General features: G+C 37.0%; 1 protein-coding gene across 1 annotated transcript in view; it reads left to right on the forward strand.

Moving 5' to 3' along the window:
- RAB31 (RAB31, member RAS oncogene family) overlaps window positions 1–23495 on the forward strand; it is a 196042-nt gene that overhangs the window by 148926 nt on the left and 23621 nt on the right. Inside the window, exon 6 of the mRNA XM_074201263.1 lies at window positions 4378–4487. Within this exon, the coding sequence (XP_074057364.1) occupies window positions 4378–4487 (110 nt within the window). The remainder of the gene's footprint in view (window positions 1–4377; window positions 4488–23495) is intronic.

Consider the following 23495-nt stretch of genomic DNA (forward strand, 5'->3'; position numbering starts at 1 on the left):
TCTACTATAATATATCTGTTTTTAGTTCTTCACAACACTTTACCTTAAAAATTATCTTAATGACTAGTCTTAATGCCTCCCACCTAATCCCTCTCTAATGTGTCCTTCCTTTACATCACAGCCTGTATAATCTTTCTAACATTTTGGATCATATCAGTCTTCTAGTCAAAAAATTATATTGACTAATTAGCTACAAAAGAAAGAGGCAACTAGGTGATTCAGTAGAGAAAGAGGAGTTGGGAAGACCTGAGTTCAAATCTATACTCAGACATTTACTTAGCTGTGTGACTTGAGAAAGCCACCTAACCATTCTCTGCTTCAATTTTCTTAACTATGAAATAGGAAGAATAATAACATCTCCCTCCTGGGGGTGTTGTGAACATCAAGTGAAATAATATATATATATATATATATTATATTAATATATATTATATATATATTAATATAATATATATATATATGTATAGCTCTTAAAACACAATTACTGGGAACATGATAGGTGCTATATAAATGCTGGTTATTATTATTAAATATAAACTCCTAATCTTGACATTTAGCGCTTTTTGTAACCTGATTTCAAGTTATTTTTCTAACTTTATATTATTTTATCCTCCTTCATGTGCTCTATGTTCCATCCTCACTTGACTATTCTCTGATTCTTTTGCTTTTTCTTTTTCTGTTCTGACTCTACACCTTTGCTCATGCTTCCCCATCACCCCCTACTTCTTTACAACATTCCCTTCCACAGCCCTCATCAGGTCCATCTATTAGAATCTCTTTTTTTCCAAGACCCAACTTAGGTGCCACCTCCCTGCTTGAAATCTTTTCCATATTACAACCCATTTTCCAGTTGAAATTTATCAATCCCATCTTAAATTCCTTAGTCTCTTGTCTAGGTCATTTTTCTTCACAGTCATCATGTTTTCTTCCACATTGTGATTTTTTAAAAGATTTTATTTACTTTGAGTTTTCCAATTCCCCCCCCAATTTTCCTTCCCTCCCCCCCACAGAAGGTAGTCTGTTAGGCTTTACAATGTTTCCATGTTATACATTGATCTAAGTTGAATGTGATGAGAGAGAAATCATATCCTTAAGGAAGAAAAATATAGTATAAGAGATAGCAGAATTACATAATAAGATAACATTTTTTTCCCCTAGATTATAGGTAATAGTTTTTGGTCTTTGTTTAAACTCCATGATTCTTTCTCTGAAAACAGATGGTATACTCCATCACAGATAGCCCAAAATTGTCCCTGATTGTTGCACTGATGGAATGAGTAAGTCCATCAAGGTTGGTCATCACTCCCATATTGCTGTTAGGGTGTACAGTGTCTTTCTGGTTTGGCTCATCTCACTTAGCATCAGTTCATGCAAATCCTTCCAGGCTTCCCTGAATTCCCATTCCTTCTGGTTTCTAATAGAACAATAGTGTTCCATGACATACATATACCATATTGTTAATGTTAAGCCATTCCCCAATTGAAGGACATTTACCCAATTTCCAATTCTTTGCCAACACAAACAGATGTGCTATGAATATTTTTGTATAAGTGATGTTTTTACCTTTTTTCATCATCTCTTCAGGGTATAGACCCAGTAGTGCTATTGCTGGGTAAAAGGGTATGCACATTTTTGTTGTCCTTTAGGTGTAATTCCAAATTTCTCTCCAGAAAAATTGGATGTGTTCACAGCTCCACCAACAATGTATTGGTGTCCCAGATTTCCCACATCCCTTCCAACAATGATCATTATCCTTTCTGGTCATATTGGCCAGTCTGAGAGATGTGAAGTAGTATCTCAGAGATGCTTTAATTTGCATTTCTTTGATAAGTAATTATTTAGAGCAATTTTTCATATGACTATGGATTGCTTTGATTTTTCTTATCTGTAAATTGCATATCCTTTGATCATTTGTCAATTGGGGGAATGGTTTGTTTTTTTTGAAAATTTGACTCAGTTCTTTGTATATTTTAAGAAAAATGAGTCATTTGTCAGAAATACTAGTTGTAAAAATTATTTCCCAATTTACTACATTTCTTTTGATCTTGGTTACAGTGGTTTTATCTGTGCAAAAGCTTTTTAATTTAATGTAATCCGATTACTATAATCATTACTATAATCATTTTCTGCTATTGCATCTAGTCTATTCCACTGATCCATGCACATTGTGACTTTTTTTGCATATATTTCTTTTCCCGTATTAGACTCTAAGCATTTTGAGGACAAAGTTTGTCTCACACCTGCCTTTGTAACCTCAGAATTGAGCATATAGTAGGCAGCTACTGCCTCAGAAGTTTCCTTATTCCAGTTTTAGATAATACAAATTATTCAAAAGTTCTCTTTATGACAAGGAGAGGTTTTGTGAAGCCAAACTTCTATCTTTGACTTTTGAAGCCTGCATAACATATTTCCAACCTATATTTCTAGCCTTTTTAATACATTTTATACATTATACATTTTTATACATTACTCTAAACTCTGAAATCCAGCCAATCTGACTCCTTGCTGCTTCTTTCACACAATTTCTCCTTTTCTGTTTACTGACCGTCTCCCAAGTCTGGAATGCCCTCCTTTCTTACCCATATCTCTTAGAATTGCCTATTTCAATTTCATATGCCATTTTCTGTAAGAAAATTTTCCTGATCTTCCTGCAGCTACTGACTTCCTTCCCAAGTTGCTTTCTATTTATTTTGTTTATGTTTCTTACATGTATAGATGCTTCACTATCTTTCTGAAATGCAAGACGGTCTCTTTGAGGGTAGGCACTGTTTCCCCTTTTTAATTTGTATCACTAAAGCCAAGCACAATGCCTGCAAGATTGAAAATACTTAATAAATGGTTACTTATTCATTCTATTGTGTTCTGAGTGCTACATTTTTAGGAAGGACATTGTCAAACAAAACCTTACCCAGAGGAGTGTGACCAGATAACTCTTTTCACATATTTTCTCACCATAATTTCCCACAATTTGTTGTTGTTCTTCAGTCATGTCTGACTCTTTGTGACCCTGCAAACCACTGGAGTATCTTTGCCAAGAAAACTCCAAATGAGGTCACAAAGAGTTGGACACAGCTGAAAATGACTGAATAGCAACATCAAAAATTTCCCACCAACACGCTCTAGTTGTCTGTTTTGGAATATTGTCCTCCAAAGGATGTTAAGAGATAGCAATCATTTTGTATATTTATCTTTTCCTTCCATTCAACCAATAAACATTTAAAGTGCCTACTATGCCCTAGGCAAAGTGGCAAGAACAGAACTCTCCTGGAATCTCCTAGAGGGCAGGGACCAGGTCTTTGATTTCCTTTTTATCCATCTCAGTGCTTGCCACTGTACCATCCACATCTATATTTGCTGAATGAATGGAGCAGCTGCTTCTATTACACCAACACTGGATGGAATGAGAGTAGTTTTCCTGAATCCTAAGTTCTTTTTTAAAAACTTTATTTATTTAATTATTTATTTTCAATTTTACAAATTTTCCCCTAATCTTGCTTCCCTTCCCCTACCCCTTACAGAAGGCAGTCTGTTAGTCTTTACATTGTTTCCATAGTATACATTGATCTAAGTTGAATGTGATGAGAGAGAAATCATATCCTTAAGGAAAAAAAGTAAAGTATAAGAGATAGAAAAATTACATAATAAGATAACATTAAAGGTTAATAGGGGTGGCTAGGTTGCACAGTGGATAGAGCACTGGCCCTTGGAGTCAGGAAGACCTGAGTTCAAATCCGGCCTCAGTCACTTAATAATTACCTAGCTGTGTGGCCTTGGGCAAGCAACTTAACCCCATTTGCCTTGCAAAAACCTAAAATAACTAACTAACTAACTAACTAAATTAATTAATTAATTAAAGGTAATAGCCTTTGGTCTTTGTTCAAGCTCCACAGTTCTTTCTCTGGATACAGTATTCTTGATTGCAGATACCCCAAAACTGTCCCTGATTGCTGCACTGATGGAATGAGCAAGTCTATTAAAGTTGATCATCACTCCCCTATTGCTGTTAGGGTATACAATGTTCTTCTGGTTCTGCTCATCTTGCTCAGCTTCAGTTAATGCAAATCCCTGAATTCCCATCCCTCCTGGTTTCAAATAGAATAATAGTATTCCATAACATACATACCACAATTTGTTCAACCATTCCCCAATTGATGGATATTCACTCAATTTTTACTTCTTTGCTACCACAAACTATGCTATGAATATTTTTGTTCAAGTGATGTTTTTACTCTTTTTCATGATCTCTTCAGGGTATAGACCCAGTAGTGGTATTGCAGGATGAAAGGGCATGCACATTTTTATTGCCCTTTGGGCATAATTCCAAAGAATCCTAAATTCTTTAAAATTATTTCTGTATATGTTTTCCCTTTTTTCCAGGGAGGTTCCTATGAAGGATGCTAAAGAATATGCTGAATCCATAGGTGCAGTTGTAGTTGAAACCAGTGCAAAATGTGCTATTAATATTGAGGAACTGTTTCAAGGAATCAGTAAGTACACTGACTTGTTTTCTCCTGTGTGTGTATTTTCAAACCTGTCTTAGATCGGATCTGTAGCCATTAAATGGAACCTGTGCTCTGGCTGATAAGGAGCTCAAAGCTGCAGCCTTATTATGATCTTTAAGATAATTCTAGCTAAAACTGTGATTTTGTAATCTCACCCATTGATTGTCGTATAGTAGCAAAAAAGTCAATATGATCTCAGATTGCCTTAAAAGCCACTTTTCCAGGATGAAGGCAGGGGTACTCTGTCCTGGCTCTTGTTATACCATAGCTAGAGTATTGTTTTGGGCTTTGGGTTCCATAATGTAGGAAGAGCATTGCCAAACTAGAGTGCCCCTGAGCATGGTGACCAGGATGGTGAGGGGACTGAAGACCCTGCAATATGATTAACTGAAGGAACTAGGGGTGTTTAGCTTGTAGAGAAGAACACTTTGTTAGGATATCAAAGCTGTTAGGAAGGATGAATGGAAGGAATAAGGTAGATTTAGTGTAGTGGATAGAGTGCCAAGTCTGAAGTCAGGAAAGTCTTATCTTGAGTTCAAATCTGGCCTCAGACACTTAACTAGTTGAGCAGCTCTGAGCCAGTCACTTAACCTTGTTTCCCCTTGTTTCCTCATCTGTAAAATGAGCTGGCAAAGGGAATGGCAAATCATTCTAGTATCTTTGTGAAGAAAATCTCAAATAGGGTCAGACACAACTGAAATGATGAACAAGATTTAAGTTAAATGACTGGGAGCTGAGAGTGAAATGGAGCTTCCCAAGAAGCTTTCCCATTCATGAAGATCTTTAATATTCAGCTTAAATGAACATGTATCAAGGATATTATAGAGAGAATTCTAGTTCAGGAAGAATGAAATGACCTCTAGGGTCTTTCCCAGTTTGGAGAATATGTGATCTCCATTGTAGAAGAGGAACATTGTGATCCTAGTGGAAAAGAAAACTGAATTTGGAGTTAGGAGAGACCTAAAGGTCTAATGTGACTTTTACTTCTGACCTTGAGCATGTCACTTCTATTTCTTTATCTGTAAAATGGGGGTGATAATATTTATAATAACTAGAATTTAAGGTTTGCAAAATGCTACAAAATATTATTATACTCTATCTTGAAACCCAGTCTGTTAAAATCATTTATTAAATTCACAAAGCTCATTAAATAGTCATTATTAAAAATCTATTACACATCAGGCACTGTGGGATACAAAGAAAGACAAAAGAAGTTCACCATCTCAAAGGATAGACAATAAACATACATAATAGATAGGGAATAGAAAGCAAAGGGAAGACACTAAGATCTAGAGAGATTGAGAAAGGATTTCTGTAGATGGTCAGATTTCAGTTGAGACTTAAAGGCAGCCAGGGAAACTACTAGGCAGAGATGAGGAGAGAGAGAGAGAGAGAGACATTCTAGACATGTGAGATAACTGGAGAAAGTTCCTGGAGAAGAAAAATGGTGTGTCTTGTTCATGGAACAGTAAGGAGGCAGTGTCCAGTATGTGGAGAGGAGAGAGTGAGATGTAAAAAGCTTGGGGTGGGGGGTGGGGCTGGAGGGCAGAGTGTTCACTAAAAACACTCCCCAGGATTATGAGGAAAACTTCAAGGGCTAAATAAATCTCATTATTATTCCAAAATGCCACAAATACTAAAAAATGATAAAAATCCTAAAATAAAATAATCTTAATTTGCTTAAACTATTTTTTAAAATTACTTTACGTTTCTAAGTATACATGATTATAGAATTACCTATGTTTGGGGATCTCAAAGGTCATTTGTTGGTAGCCCTTGCTAGGGAGGCTAAGACACAGATGCCAAGAATTAACCATGGTAAAAAAAAAATAAAGCAAAAATACCTAAAACCTATAGTAATTACTATAGGACAATGACAGAAAATCCTGTCTCTTCCCCCAAACATAAAAGTCTCATCACTATTAAGTAGCTAATGCAAAGTGGTCCTTTCCCTTCTCTATTAGGATCTTGTTATCCTTATAGTTTTTTAAAAATGTTTCTATTTCACTATAAATGGAATTTGTCAGAGGGTAAAATTCAGTCCCTTAAGTACCTTTATGTGTAGCAAGTCAGCTCTCCTAAAATATTTAGTTATTATCTTGAACAACTTTGTCCATAAAGGTTTTCTATCCTGGCCTTTTTATGTTTCTAATGGTAGGAGGTTTATTTCGAAGAGCCCTGGGAGACTCTCTAAAATAATTCTTAAAAAAAAAAAAATATATATATATATATATATATATATGTGTGTGTGTGTGTGTGTGTGTTAATGTGTATATGTATGTATATATGTATATTTTTATTTAATATGTACATGTGCATATATTTAAAATATATGTATTAATATACATATGCAGACTTTTTTTTATTATTTCCCAGTTTAAAGTTTTAAAATATTCATTAAAAATTTACATTCCAAATTGTCTCCCTTCCCCGCCCCTCCCCTATCTCTTGAGAATATAATATTTATTATATAAGTAGTCATGTAAAACATTAAATATTAACCATGTTGGAAAGAAATCACAAATGAAAAAATAAGGAAAGTAAAAATGTATGCCTCAGTCTTCACTCAGAGTTCATCAGTTCTCTCTCTGGAGGTGGATAGCATTTTCTATCATGGTTCCTTATCCAAAGGAGTTCTAAAGAAACCCCACTCATGTATAATTGACTTACCCAGGGACACTGCTGAGAGTAGAAGTGACCGGGTGAGTCTTGGCCCTGAAGACAATTGGGCATCCATCTCAGGGGAAGGCTCAAAGTTTAGTGAGCAGTTGTTTTTGAATTGACTGGAACCTGACAACCCCAGAAAGAAAGTTTTTTGGTTTGATGTTTGTGCCTGAGATCATTGTTGACCTCCCTCAGAAAATCACAGGGGGCAGTTATTTCCCAGAACAGATTGGATTTCCATTGAACTAGTTTTTTTCCTTCATTACTTTAGACTCAAAGATCAGGACCCACAAAAGAGAGTCTTTTGTTTGCTTGTTTTGGCCTTAACAAGAACTTGCTGCAGAGAGGGAATCATGACCTAAAATATGCTATACAGAGAATTAAAGAGGAATGTTGCTAAGACCTCTGTATCTCCTTGTGTACTTTAATTCCTTGCAGTCAATTCCATTTTCCCTTTGACCTAATGGCTCAAGCCAACATAGTATAAATAATTCTGTGAAAGGATTCCTTTCCTCTTCTCACTTCATTCTCTCCATAGTACAGGAATTTTGCAAGGCTTGTTGACTTTGGCTATTGAATTCCAGGATGATGAATTATTGGGAAAAAAGACCCCTTTCCCCACATCACTGCTTCTTTTCCAGTTAAGAACTATGGATTTGATGTCTAAGTTTGAGAAATTATTTAAGATCTTTTGAAATTGTATAACTGTAGCCTGTTTTAGTGACCAAGCAACTGCAAGTTGTATTTGTTACAATAACTTTCCTGCTCCCCAAGAACTAATTTATATTCTTGTTGGGTGGAGGCTGCTTGTCCAGATACTAAACAATTTCATTCATTGTGGGTAGTTTTAAGCAGGTTGTTGCCAAATGAAATGCAAAGATCAAATAATATAATGCATATAAAGTACTAAAAGCTTAAATTTTACTATATAATTATTTGTTGTGATTATTATTATTATCAACAAATTATTTTTTATTTTTATTTTTTAGATTTTTCAAGGCAATGGGGTTAAGTGGCTTGCCCAAGGCCACACGGCTAGGTAATTATTAAGTGTCTGAGGTCAGATTTGAACCCAGGTACTCCTGACTCCAAGGCCGGTGCTCTATTCACTGTGCCACCTAGCCATCCCCATAATTATCAACAAATTATTGTAATAGTTTTGTATACTTAAACACTATAAGTATATTTAAATGTTTTTAGTGAGATTCCTTCATTAGTTCTGAGAGAATTTCTAAGACAGGGAGTACTTACCACTAAAATAAGTAACAAAATAAGGGCCTCAAAAGAGATGAATGTTGTTCCTCCCAGCTCCATATATTATGAATTTATTAATTAATTAATAGTATGGCCTGTGCTAGGCCATACAGATTAAAAAATGACACCATCCTGGGTCTGAATAAACTTGCTTTCTACTAGAGTAGTAATTTACATTTATGTATCACTTATAGACTTGCAAAATGCTCTGTATATATCATCTTATTTAGTCCTTACAACAACCTTCTGTAGTCATCACTATTATTATCCCCATTTTATAGATGATGAAACAGAATCAGAGAGATTTCATCCTTACTCCACCCAGTCCTTCTGTACCCTCTGGAATGCCAGTTTGACAGGCAACAAATTTCCCTTCATCTTAAATCTCTTCCTCTCCTACCCTTTCCATCTACTAATTCTTACTGAAATCTGGCTTTCCTCTGATGGCACAGTCTCCCTGACCACCCTTTCTACTACTGGCTACACCTTTATTCATTTTTTTCTGACCACTGGCAAGGCAGGGGAATTGGAATATTCTTTGCTTCCTATTGTCATTTCCAGGTTCTTGCCCTTCCTCCTTTATTCTGTAATCTCTTTTTGAGATTCATGTTATTCATATCTTCTATCCAATCAAATTCCTCTTGTCTCAAGATTCCTAGGTCTCTCTCCTTCCTTCCCCAATGAATTTGATACCCAACTTATAATTTTTCTCTCTTCCCTAGTGCCTGGATACTAAGAGACTTCAATATACATATTGATTCTCTTTCAAATATCCTAACCACTCAGTTCCTCAATTTTCTATGAGTCTCTCCTCCACCCCATCTCAGCCATACACAAAGATAGTTATTCCATTGATCTTGCCATCACCCATAGATGTATCTATCACCTTTCAGTTCAAGAATTCCACAATCTCATTAATTCTACCATAATCTATTGCCTTTTCACCACTCTCTCTGCCTTCCCTTGCTTAACTTTTCATACTCATTATTATCTCCAATCCCTTGATCCCTTAATTCTTTCCCAAGCCATCTCCCCTCTACTAGCCACTCTCTCCTCTTCTCCCCATCCTGATCACTTGGTGAACCAATTCAACTCTACACTGTCCGCCTCTCTTGAATCCCTAGAGTATTTATCATATCTCTGACAACATCCAGTCAAGCTTTAACTTCAGATCACTCCCACCATTTGTCACCTTCATGCCTACACATGTGCTGTTGAACAAAGGTAAAGAAAACAATCTAACCATTCTGACTGAGTCCACTATAAATTCTGTTACATAATGTAAGCTGGGCCCACACCATTGCTAGGCAATGTCCCTTATCAATTCACAACAGCTCTTCCAAACTTTTTTTATCCCTTCTCAAACTTCTCATGGCTTCCCCTCTCCCCCTAATCTTACCTCATATTTTATAGTTAAATAAATGAAGGCCATTCAACATGAATGCCCCACTTCTCTTTCTCACCTCCTTAACACTCAGGTGCCTTCTACTACTTTCTCCTTCACCCTTGTGTCATATGATGAAGTCACCATATTCCTTACCAAAGCTAACCCCTCTACGTGTTCAAGTGATCCCATTCCATCCTGTCTTCTCCAATAGATTGCTCCTTATGTTATCTCCATTCTTTCACTTATTTTTAATTTCTCCCTCTCTACTGATCCATTTTCTACTACCTAAAAACATACCCTTGTCTCCTCATCCTTGAAAAACTCACTTGATTCTTCTACCCCAGCTGTCATACTATATCTCCTCTCTCCTCTGTAGCTAAATTCAAAAAGGTGGTCTACAAAAAATACCTCTCCTTTCTCTCCTTTCTCTCTTCACCCTTTACAATCTGGCTTCCAACTTTGTCATTCCTCTGAAACTGCTCTCTCCAAAGTTACTGTGGATCTCTTAATTCCCAAATCCAGTGAGCTTTTCTCAATCCTCATTTCTTCGACCTCTCTGCAGCCTGTTGATGCCTCTTTCTTCCTTGATACTCTCTTTCCTCTGGCTTTATCTCCTACCTATCTGACTACTTCTTGTCTACTTTGTCGAATCCTCCTCCATATCACAGCTTCTAAACTTAGGTGCCCCTCAAAGTTCTGTCCTGGGGGCTTTTTTCTTCTTCCCCTCTGCCTCTTTAATTTATTGATTTTATGGATTTAATTACCATCCCTATGCTACTGAGGCAACTAGGTGGCACAGTGGATAGAGTGCTGGATCTAGAGTCAGGAAGATCTGAGGTCAAATCTGACCTCAGACACTAGCTTTGTGACTTTGGGAAAGTCATTTAATCTCTGTTTGTCCCTGGAGAAGGGGATGTTAAACCATTCCAGTATCTTTGCTAAGAAAACCCCAAATGGGGTCAGGAAGAGTCAGGCATGACTAAAACAACCACAGAATGCTAATGATCCTCAAATCTACCTCTTCCCTCCCCAATCTATTTTTTGACCTCCATCTTTTTAACTTAGTGATCACAGCAGCAACCATGGATTTAACATCTCAATACTTATGATTCTCAGTTCTACTTTTCTTGCCCTAATCTCTTTTCTGATCCCTAATTTTGAATCTTCAAGTGTCTTTCAGACATTTCTTATGGGAAGTCTATTGGCCATCTTAAAATCAATGTGTTTTAAAGGGAATACATTCTCTTTCCCCCTAATTTCTTTCTGCCATCCCCAACCTTCCCTATCTCTGTTGAAGGCAACAATTCTCAGACTTAAAACCTAGAAGTCATCCTGGATTTCTCACTGTCTTTCACCCCTTATATCCATTCTTGATAAGGTCTGCTGATTTCATCTTGCAGCATCTCTCCATTACATCTGGTTCTCACCTGTGACACTGTCACACCTCTAGTTCAGGCCTCCAACTCTTCACACCTGGAATATTGCAATAATTTCCTGATGGTCTGCCTGCTTTACTCTAAGTCATCCTCCCTTCACTCAACTGATTTTCCTAAAATACAGGTTTGATCAGGTAACACTTCTCTTTCCTCCCCCCTCCCCTGCAATTGCCTCCAGGATCAAATATAAAGTGCTCTTTCAAGCCCTTCATGACCTACCCATTCCTACTTTTTTTTTTTTTTGGTTTTTACAAAGCAATGAGGTTAAGTGCCTTGCCCAAGGCCACACAGATAGGTAATTATTAAGTATCTGAGTCAGATTTGAACTCAGGTCCTCCTGACTCCAGGATCAATGCTCTCTCCACTTTGCCACCTAGCTGCCCCTCTTCTACTTTTCTAGTCTTTTTTTCCAACACACACTCTTCAGGTCAGTGACACTGGCCTTGCTGTTCTACAAACAAGGTGTTCCATTTCTTGACTCTGGGCATTTTCTCTGGCTGTCCTATTCTCTTCTAACTATTAATCTTTCTGATTTCTTTTAAGTCCCCATTAAAATTTCACTTTCTACCTGTTATTTTCTCTTCTTTCCTTCTTTTAATTTCCCCCCATTTATCCAGTACATATATTTGTTTGCATGTTGTCTCCCCCTGCCCTTAGATTGTAAGTACCTTGTGAGCTTTTGTTGTTGTTCAGTTGTGTCCAACTTTTTGTAATCACATTTGGGATTTTCTTGGCAAGTATACTTATAGTAGTTCACCATTTCCTTCTCCAATTCATTTTACATATGAGGAAACTGAGGTAAACAGGATTAAATATCTTACCCAGGGCAATAAATGTCTCAGTCCAGATATGAACTCAGAGTATCCTGACACCAGACCCAATCTACTCTGCACCACCTAGTTGCTCCAACCCTGAGAATTTGGACTATCTTTTGCTTCTTTTTGTCTTCTTAGCACATAGCACAGTTCTGGCACATAGGAGGTACTTAATAAATGTATATTGAATGAATGAATGAAAAGTTAAGTAACTTGCCTAGAGTGGAGGTGGAATTCTAGTCCAGCCTTCCTGACAAGAATAGTATCTCATCCATTATACCACAATGCTTAAATTATTTATTTGCTTACTTTAGCATAATCTTGGTAACTAACTTTGAAAGTTTATTATTGCATTCATTTATTCATTCAAAAATATTAAGTGCCCATCTCAGTGATAGGTGTTGGGGAATTTATTAAGACACTTGAGTCCCTACCTGGTGGTTCTTACATTCCAGTAAAAGACTGGATGTGCCATCTATATAAATAACTATAATTGATAATATTTGATGACAAATGCATTACAAAGGTACATAACAAAGTGCTGTTTGAGGCTGATGATTGCTTGGAATCAAGAAAAGCTTTACAAAGGAGATGATATTTGAGCTGGGCTTTAAGAATCCAGCAGCCATGTTGTCAGGTTAAATGAACCCAAAATGAAAGTCTTAATTCTATGGGGTAGGCTTTTAGGACAAAGACAAGGAGAAGCTGATCAAATCTTTGAATAAATGAAATAACAAAATCTTTAAACTTTGTTTTCCCTTAGATATCTATGTATTTCAGGAAAACATGGACTTTTGCCTATCTTGCCTGAGTAATTTTTACCTTTTCTAAATATATGATTTTACCCATCTTCTGTCCAATTAAGCAACATTTTAAGAACTGTATCCTAGTTTTTCTTAAATTTGTCACATATATATTAAAACAATAACTGTGAGCTATATATATCCTATAATATAATTTCTGTATACACACACACACACACACACACACACACTCTCTCTCTCTCTCTCTCTCTCTTTCTTTTTCCTCTCTTTTCTTCTCTGAATTTCCTTAGGATAAACCCTAATTTTCTAGATGCATTAAAATACAGGCCTAGCATATCTAAGTTTCAGGTAACTGCCATTTTTTAAATACTTTCCTGTTTCCTTATGTGTTTCACCCTTGGTCTTAAAATAGATCTAGACATCACTATTACCTATGTTCCCAGAAACAGTGTCCCAAAGAGAAAATTGCTTGAAAGAAAAGGTACAAAAAAATTAAAAATGAGTGGGAAAAGAAAAAAATACGTCTTCTGAATGTGTGCTGTGTTAAAAATAAATCATATTGATTGAGATGAAGAAACAAATGTCTCACTGTTGCATTTCAAAAGTATTTGTAAACCAGAAATGAGGCCACTGTCTGTTCTAACGATGAGCTAATCTATTTGCTAACTGAAAACGGCTCACCAGCATATATTTTTAAAAGTCTCAGGCTACAAGTACATAACAACGACTTGAAAAACTGCTTGGTTATTCTAGTGTCAGATTCCAGTAAAGGTACTTAATACTCTATGTGTTTGACTTACATAATCTATTATTGTCCTTGGAATGTGTGGGCCTGATGAGGCTCTGACTGGTAAGGTTGCCAGGCATCCTGGAATAGAAGTTTTTCTCCAAGACAGATTTCAAAATCACTTCTTTTTTCTCGTCATTTTTCCCAGTGCATATAATTTGTTCTCTTCTGGATATTCTTAACCCTGGGTTGGTTTGTTTTTCTTACTTGTGCTCTTGACATTAACCTTGGCAAACCCCAGGAAGTTTTTATGCCCTTGATTTGGGTGAGAAGCAATATATGTGCGTTTATCCCTTTAGATTAAAAAAGAAACAGATTTTTGGTTTAAAAATCAACCATAACTGAACATTTTTCCTTTTTGGTCTGTTAGGGAGAATGTGGGTTTCTGATGACATGTGACTGTGAGTCATGGAATACCAGGGTTTCTGATGAATGAGAGTTGAGGGTTGCCTGAAGGACAATGTAGGGATGCGTGATCAGTAGGAGTACACTGCAACATTCCACTAATATAAAGAATTGCATGGGAGAAGTAGCTTAGAAGAGATCACCAAGGAGCTCTAGGACCAAAAGAGGAGGTAAATTAGTCATATAATAATAATAATAATGAGAGAAAGGAATAAGTGATGAATAGCCTTTGTGTTCCATTGGTTTCCACATAATGTCAAGAGACTTAGAGGATGGCTCCCAGCTCTTAGGATGGACCCATTGTGAGGATTTATAGAAAGGCAACAACAAGTTATAGAGGAAAAGAAATTGCTGTTGGGTTCTGATCAGTTCAGTTCACTCTATACCTACATGTATAGAATCATAGTTCATATGAGAAGACAAAGAACCCCTTATTTCATTTTTTGTAGCTTGTTATAGAAAGTCTTTTAAATTTCTTGAAAGGCTTTCTAAATGTGATTAAAATTGCTTCTCTTATACTATATATATATATATATATATATATATATATATATATATATATATCACCTGATTGCAAAAAAGGGTTTTTTTAAGTGCTTGATTTCAGTGATAAATATATAGTAGGAGATGCTATTCTTATTCCCACTTTTCAGTTTTTGCTCCTGTTTTCACTACCCTTCCTTTTCAGATAAAACACTCCTATCCATTCTTAAAGACCCTGCTCAAACCTCAACCCTGACTTTCTGTCTGCCTCCCCTTGCTACTGTAGCCCACAGTAATTTCTCCCTATCTCACCTATTATCTGTTACCATCTTTGGGACACTTAATTGAATTGTTTTATGTTGCTATCTAATTGTTTCCTATGGATTTGATATCTTGGGTTTGAAGAACTAATTAGATCCTCTTGAGTTATGTAATCCTGTATTTTGTTTTAGTTGTTTTCCAAGCAACTTGGAGTTCAGCTCATTTCAATTATTTCCTGTGTGTATCTTGTTTCCCAGAGAAATTTCAAGCTCCTTGATTCAGAAGTCTTGTAATGTTCATAACCCTGGGGTGCTTGACATAGATGCTCAACACACACCTGTGGTATGGTGGCCTTTACAGAAATATTCAAAAAGACCTAATAAATAGGAAGTTTGGGATGAAAAATGGAACCATCATTGGGCTTCAGACACTCACATAATTAGGGCACAATGTGGCCAATAGAACAAGGATCCTGCTGGTGCCCTATTTCCCTGCTTGTTACTGAGCCTGTTCCCAATAAAAAACTAGTAGATGAGAAATCTCTCCCCAATTCATGTGAAGTTATAAGGCTCCTAGAGGATCCCTAGGTTTGAGAAAATTGGCTCTGAAAGCACAGATAAAATGGGAATTTATAGGAGCTATAAATAAATCTTACATTAAATATTCTAATGGGTCCCTGTGTTCATCAATGACATGAAGACTCCAGCCACGTAAAATGGTGAAATTAGTGCTGGACTTGGATTTGGTTTGTGGCTTTTCTATTTTTGAGCTTTGTGACTTTTGGCAAAATGCTCAACCTCAATTTCCTTATCTACAAAATATCGCATATGGTGCTATGCACAGCAGATACAGCATAGAGATGTTCTGAGGATCAAATGATCCAAGTATAGGTGAAAATGGTTTCCAAAGACTTTAAGTCACTATACAGGTTTTCTTTGTTTAGCACTATACTAGTATATTATTATGCCTATCAATTTTCCAAACACTAAGCATATGAAAGGAAGGCATTGTATTAGTTGCTAGAGATTTAAAAAAAAAGGATTACAAAAGGCCTTTTATTGGGGGATCTTAGAATCAAATGAGACAATAAAGCATCATACCAAGTATGGCAGAAGACAGAATGTAATTGGTGCACAGAAGTGATTAAAAGAAAAACTAAGGTGTCAGTCAGTCAAAAAACATTTCATAAGTGCTTATTGGATCTTAGTAGGGGGCAGCTAGGTGGTGCAGTGGATAGAGCACCAGCCCTGGAGTCAGTAGGACCTGAATTCAAATAGGCCTCAGATACTTAATAATCACCTAGTTGTGTGACCTTGGACAAGTCACTTAACTCCATTGCCTTGCAAAAACCAAAACTTATCTCAGTAGCAGATCGGATGATGATTTGGAATGAGAAAAGACATGAAGTGGGAAGACAGACCAGTTAATTGTTGCAGTAGTCTAGGCAAGAGATGATTAGGACCTGAGCTAGGATTATGTCTGAGGGAAATGTATATGAGACATTTTGTAAAGGTAGAAGTCAGTCATTTACTCAATGTGCATTTATTAAGTACCTATTTTGTGTCAGACACTGTCCTAAAATGTTGGGGATATAAAGACAAATGTTGGGGAGACAAATAGGAAAATAACTATATTTAAGAGAGTTACAGGATAAATGGAAGAGAATCTAAGAGGGAAAGCACCAAGACTGAGGACTAGAAAAGGAATCTTAGATAAGATGGGACTTATCTGAGGGGGGAAAAAACCAGAGAAACCAGGAAAAGGAGGTGAGAGGATCCTAGACAGAGACAAACAGTGAAAATGCCTGATATTAGTTCTTCAGGATTTTACAAGGACCCCAGTGCCCCTGGAACTTGGAGTTATGTAGGTGTGCTGGGAACATGGAGATGGCAGTGGTTTGCAGTAAATTATGAGAAGACTGGAAAGACTTAGATGAACTGATGCAAAATGAAGCATACAGAACCAGGATAACACTGTGTACAATAACAGCTATACTGTTTGATGAAGAACTATGAATGACTTAACAATTCTCAGAAATATAATGATCTAAAACAATCCCAAAGGAATGATGATGAAACAGACCAACCACTTCCAGAGAAAGAACTGATATTGTTTGAATATAGAATGAAGCATGTTATTTTCTACTTTCTTTTTTCTTTTTATTTTATTTGAGTATTCTTGTACAAAATGACTAAAATGGAAATGTTTTACATGGCACATGTATAAGCTATATTTGACTACTTACTGTTTCAAGCAAGGGAGTGTCAAAGGAGGGTTGGAAGAATAGAATTTGGAACTCAAAAAACTTTAAGAAAAAACCCCCAAATGTTACAAAAAAATAAACCATATTAAATACGAAGACTAGAAAGGAAGAAACCAGGTTATGAAGGAATTTAAAAGCCAAACAAAAGAATTTAAATTTGATCCTGGAAATAAGGCATCACTGGAATTGTTGAATAGGAGGTAACTTGGTTGGACCTGAGTCTAAGAAATATCATTAGTTATATCTAGAATGTTCCTAAATGCCTCAGCTGCATTCTTATCTTGGAATATCTTTCTACTCAATCATCCCCCTTCTCTCAGGTGTTCCTCCTGGGCTTTCCATTTTGGAGAGAACCATTCTTCATTCTGCTTGGTGGTACCGTAGAGTGGATAGAGCATCATAGGTCCTCGAATCAAGAGGACCTGAGTTCAAAAGTGACCTCAGACACTTGTAAACTGTGTGATCCTGGCCACATCAGTTCACCTTGTTTCAGTTTCCTCATCTGTAAAATGAACTAGAGAAGAAAATGGCAAAGCGCTCCAGAATCTGCCAAGAAAACCCCAAATGGTATCACAAAGAGTCAGTTTGACTGAAACAATTGAACAACCATAAACGACAATCTTTCATTTGCCCTACTGGTTTTGCTTCTGACTCTCTGAACATCAACATTATTTCCCCTTCTTCCCTCCCCATGTACTTTCCCCTTCCTTCCTGCTTTTCAGCTCTCTTTTTGCATGTCTTTCCCCATTAGAATGTAAACTCTTTGAGTTAGGGTCTGGCTTTCTTTTTGCTTGCTTGGTGACTCAGTGGGTAAAGACCAAAGTTCAAATATGAACTCAGTCACTTACCAACTGCATGAACCTGGGCAAGTCACTTTTATTGATATAAGTTTTCTCAACTGTAAAATAAGAATCATATTAGCACCTATCTTCCAGAGTTGTGAGAATTAACTGAGGTAATATTTGTAATAAGTGCTCAGCACAGGGTCTTGCACATAGTAGACACCTCCACCATCATCCCCATTGCTTTACTGTAATGCTAGACATATTGTAAATTTAATGAATACTTGAAGACTGTCACAAAAGTTATAACTCCATTCACCAAGCCTTTTGATATAATTAGGATGAACAAGTGATTTTTTTATTCTGATTTTATTTTGAATAGATATATGTATATATGTATAAAATTTTCCCCCAACTACATCTTAAAAAATCTTTAACATTTGTTTGTTTTGAGTTTCAAAATCTATTTCTTCCTCTCTTCCCAACTCTCCATAAGAAATCATGTAAAATATATTAGTCATTTTGTACAAGAAGATTCAAATAAAAGAAAAGGAATGAAAGAAAGTGAAAAGTAACATGCTTTAATGAGCAATTGATATTCAATACAGAAACTGCTTTCTCAACTGGTTCACTCTTTATCTTAACTCCTAGCAAATACTGGATGGGAATATACATTTCCTGCTTTTTCTTTTTCCTTTTCTTTTTCCTGCCAAAAGAAAAGCTAAGTTCTAACCACTCACCACAGGCCACAGGAAATATAAACATCTTTAGCAGATCTTGATCCCTTATCCTAAAGGCAGAGGAACCAGACCACTGTGGCTCCTCCCGTTGTCTGCTTATAGATTAGGGCTCCAACCATTTCAGGAATGAAGGAAGAAAGTAAGGATTTCACTTTGATCCTTCAGTTCTGTGATGCAATGAGTGACAGTAACAACCATCTTAATCCATAATCTTTAAAACTACAGCCTTTTCATATTAAATTATTTTCAGGAATTGTTCATTGAATTGCTCATCATCTGTGTAATTTTCCCCAAACCACTCAATAGCTGCTGGGCCAGGATAGGGATCTCAGCTCCATTTTTCTTTTTCTTGAGTAAATGTCATTATCATCCAAAAAGAGGAAAGCATAGCCTTGTCCTCTTAACCACTTTCTGTTTCCTTATTTTCTATGACCATGTTTTTTTTGGTTACCCTACAAGTTGCTTAATTGTTCCTTTCCAGTCTTTTCTGGATCATGATTCCTCTCTGATTCAGTCTATGGTTATCCTCCTAACCTTTCAGGTCTTGTCCTGGGTCCTCATCTGTCTCTCTTTTGGTAATCTTGGTCATTTTATTAATTCTATGTGGCCAATTGTCTTCTCAATGCTTACAACTCCTAAATCTAGGGAACCAGTCATAATCCTTTTCTTGAACAGTTGGATTACCAACTGTTTACTAAATGTCTATCTCTGGGATATCTATCTCAAACTCATTTGTTCAAAATGATCCTTCTTTCAAATTTCCCCATCTATTCAGGGTATCACTCACTACTTTGTCAATAAACTACTGTGGCTTCCTATAAAGTTCTTTGTTTGGCTTGTTTTTTTAAAAAAAATAACTTTTTATTGATATATTTTGTTTTTATATCATTGAAATTTTTCTCATATCCTTCCTCCCTCTCTAGTCTCCCTTCCCAGAGAGCTATCTCACATATAACAAAGAATATCTGTTTGACTTATAAAGCCCTTTACAATTTAGACTCACCCCATCTTTGTAGTCTTTATCCCCTTTTTATAATCACTGTCCATATCTGCAATCCAGAAGTTGTTGGCCTTACTGTTCCTTGCATAAGCCACTCCATATCTTGACTTTATACCTTATTATTGGGCATTCCTCCTGCCTAGAATTTGCCACATGATTTCTCTGACTGCTTTCAAAAACTCAATCAAATCCCATATTCAATATGAAACCTTTCCTGGTCACTCCCATCTTAATGACTTTCCATTGAGAATATTTTCCATTTACTCTGTATATATTTTGTATGTATGCTTTTATTATTATTATCTCTTGTGTTGAACAAATTCCTTGAAGGCAGGCATCATTGTGTTGTTTTCTTCATATCACTAAGTCTTAGCAACAGTGCCTAAGCTCATAATAAGATTTTAAAAAATGTATGTTGACTGACACTGCCAGTTGCAAGTTAACAATTTTATAGACTCCTTAATTTTTCCTTTTCCTTCACTCATCATATTTAATTATACATGAAAACTTTTCATATGTCTCTTCTACTTATTTTACATTTTCCCTTTATTTATTTTCATGCATTGTCTACCAGGGTTAAGACTTTTATCATCTTTCACCTGGATTAGTAAGATACTATGCTGATTAGTCTCCTAACTGCCAAATTAATATTCCTAAAATGAAGATTTGATCCTATAATTCTCCCACTAAAATACTTTTATAACTTGCTATTTCTTTTGTATAAAATAAAACTACCCAGGTGGTCATTTAAAGTCCTCTACAATGTAACTCTCACCTTCCTTTCCAGTTCGATATTACTTTGTTCAGTTTCTTTCTGGACTTGCTTATCCTTATCCAGGCGAATGTTGAAGGGGTGAGGGACAAGGGAGACAAGGATGACAAGTTCTCCTTAAAATTCTCCTAGTACTCCATGATCTCCATGATCTCCAAGATCTCCATTTATTAACCAGAATACAAGTGCTTAAATATCCTCTGCAGTTCTTGGTCCACCCCCACTCCCGTGGCACTCTACAATCAACCAGTAGAACAAGGCTCTAGTGCTCGAGGACACCAGATGATGGAAGTTTACAGTACTCCCACACACAACAGTCCCTTACAACATATGTCCATTCCAGTTCAACTGACCTGCTTTCTGTTCCTCATAGCATCTCATTCCCACGTCTTTGCTCTGACTTTCTCTCAGAGGAAGTTCAGCTATGTCACTTCTCAGGATTCAGAGTGCCTCTACCACCAGTGACTCAAACCCCTACTGACTGTGTCTCTTCCCCTCCCCGCCCATTGTTAGGGTCTTGTAACTAGTACCTCAGTTCCATTTGGCTTTTACCAAGGTTTTGCTTCAAAGATGTAGGAAGAAGAAACATAACATATTTTCCTTTATACCTCTGGGATGTACCCTCCTATAATGTAACTCTCTTGGGGGAGAGAGTTGGTCTCTGTGGGAGTAGTTAATACTATATACCTAGCTCACTTCTCATTTAGCATTGGTCTGACCAGATTCATGTCCAAAAGTGACATCACAGATGAATGAGTCCTCATTTCACGTTTTATTGTCATACTCCCAGAAGTTCTCTCCTGAAGCTTGCTCCTTGTTCCTCTGCACATCAATAATAGGTTGGTTAAAACAGCATGGATTAGGGGTGGCTAGGTTGGCGCAGTGGATAAAACACCAGCCCTGGAGTCAGGTAGTACCTGTGTTCAAATCCGGATTCAGACACTTAATAATTACCTAGCTGTGTGGCCTTAGGCAAGCCACTTCACCCCATTTGCCTTGCAAAAAAAAACCTAAAAAAAAAAAAAATAAAACAGCATGGATTCAGACTCCTGAGTTCCTGAGGCTCACTCTTTTATGGTTAGAGACTTCACTTTCTGCACCTAGAAAAGCATAAATGAAAAGACCCAGGAAATGGACCCATTTCCTAGGGGCTATCTGGCCTGAGAGGGTTCACGAAGGGGCCTCTAATGTCTCTGCATGTGTCTTACTGAATGCCGGTAAGACTCTCTCAGACGCTAATTAAGTAAAGAAATTGATGAAGCTGATTAAAGTCTTTTGGAAGATACCATTAGTTTCGACTATGCAGTCAATCAAAAAAGGCCCTCCCAATCATGTGGTTAATCAACAGGAACCCATTAAAGTATGTCCACACATGCTCCATAGCCTTTCCAAGGCACTTCCTTTGTGTGTTATCTTGATTCTTTCAGAAGCCATTTCCCTAGTGCCCTTCCCACAGAAATGTTGCATCAGCCAAGCAAGCTGATGGAGTCTGTGCATGCACTAGATTCTCATTACACCTATAATTAATCAAATGGTTTTCATATTTTCTTGGAGGTCCTGTCATCCAAATGAATCTATCTATAGGGAGGTTGAGATAGAAGGTTCTATAAAGGGGAATAAGAACTGGAGTTCAAAAATGAAGAGAGGGATTTGCAAACAGGGATCTCTTGTAGTATTATTCAGGACACTGTATCTATTAATATCAAGGGCCTAATTTGCATGCCTAGAATTTCATCTTATTCATGCTGTCACAATTATGGAGGTAGAGGAGATGATGTGTGGGAAAAGAAGGCAGCAGCTGTTACCAGAAGCCATAGCCAGGGCACTAACCTTGATTCCATTCTGGGTTGTCTGTAAGCATTATGCAAATTCAGGGAAAGCCTGAACATCTTGCCTGGTCTGGGGGTTGGTTCTATTGCAGTGACAGGACAGTATGGATGGAAAAGAGGGAGAGCAAGGAAAGCAGACAAGACTTCTTTTGTGGTGGGTTGATGCAGAGTTTTGATTAAGAAGGATTTTGCTAAGCTGGAGAGTCCAAGAGGAAGGCAGAAGAAAAGTTGAAGGCTTCCATTTCATGCTATTTAAGGACCATTGGAAGGAAAAGAGGGTTTTAAACAAGAGAAAACATGTGGGAGGGGGTGTGTAATTGTTTCTGTCATCAATTATTTGAAAGGCTAACTTATTGAAGAGGGGTTATCCTTGTAACATATGGCTCCAGAAGGCAGAATCGGGAGTAATAAGTTTGGTGTAACAAAACCTTTCTAGGAGTTAGTGGCATCTAAACCTGGCCATTTAGAAGGTTTCAGGCAGGATGGGACACTTGCTGGGGCTAATGTAAGAGGGATTCTTGGTCAGGTAAGGGTTGAACTCAATGGCCTTTGATGTCCCTTCCAAACCAGAGATTCTAACATTTTGTTTTCCTGGGTAGTTTTCCCAATGTTTTTGTATATGTTTTTGTGCTGTCCATGTATTTGTACTGAAATTTTGTCTGTTGGACAGTGTACAAACTGCCAGAGGTCTTGAACACAGTGATTACTAAGGGTTTGGTTATGCTGCCTCTTTGTCACAGGGTCAATGATAGTTATGTTCTTTGGAATATCATCTAAGCCCATCCCTGTTTTCTCAGCTGCTTTGGGATAAGAGATCCCTGCATCCTGATTTTGCTCAAGCAATACTTACAACACCTGTGCAGGCCGAGAAATGCAGGGTTGACAGCTAAGACCCGTCCATTTCCATTTCCCCAATAACCCTCAGAAACTCAATTTTTAAAAAGCAAATATAGTTATAAAGGATGCCCTATGAATCATATGGGGGGAATATGTGCAAATTGAATAATTATAGAAAAGTCTGAATATCCTCCTGTTGAAAATACTATGAAATTATTTGCTAGTCACCCTTAGAGAGTCTTCTCTTTTGTCTCCTTCCCTTCTTATCCTTTCCCTCCCCTTCTTTCCCTCCCCCCTCTCATTCCCTCCTTTCTACTTGCTTTGTTAACTGACTAATGCTCAGAAAAGTCAGAATGGCAATCATCTAGTACTACTTTGTAAGATTGTTAATGACTTTCTGTGCAGCCAGTGTAATGAACTGCAACTTGGTGAAGATGAACCATATGGCACCCTAGTATACTCTTTATATTCAGTATGCACTGCTATTGGTTAGAATAGTGAAGATTAGAAGTAA

This window comes from Macrotis lagotis, chromosome X (genome assembly GCF_037893015.1).
Source record: "Macrotis lagotis isolate mMagLag1 chromosome X, bilby.v1.9.chrom.fasta, whole genome shotgun sequence".
Lineage (NCBI taxonomy): Eukaryota > Metazoa > Chordata > Mammalia > Peramelemorphia > Peramelidae > Macrotis > Macrotis lagotis.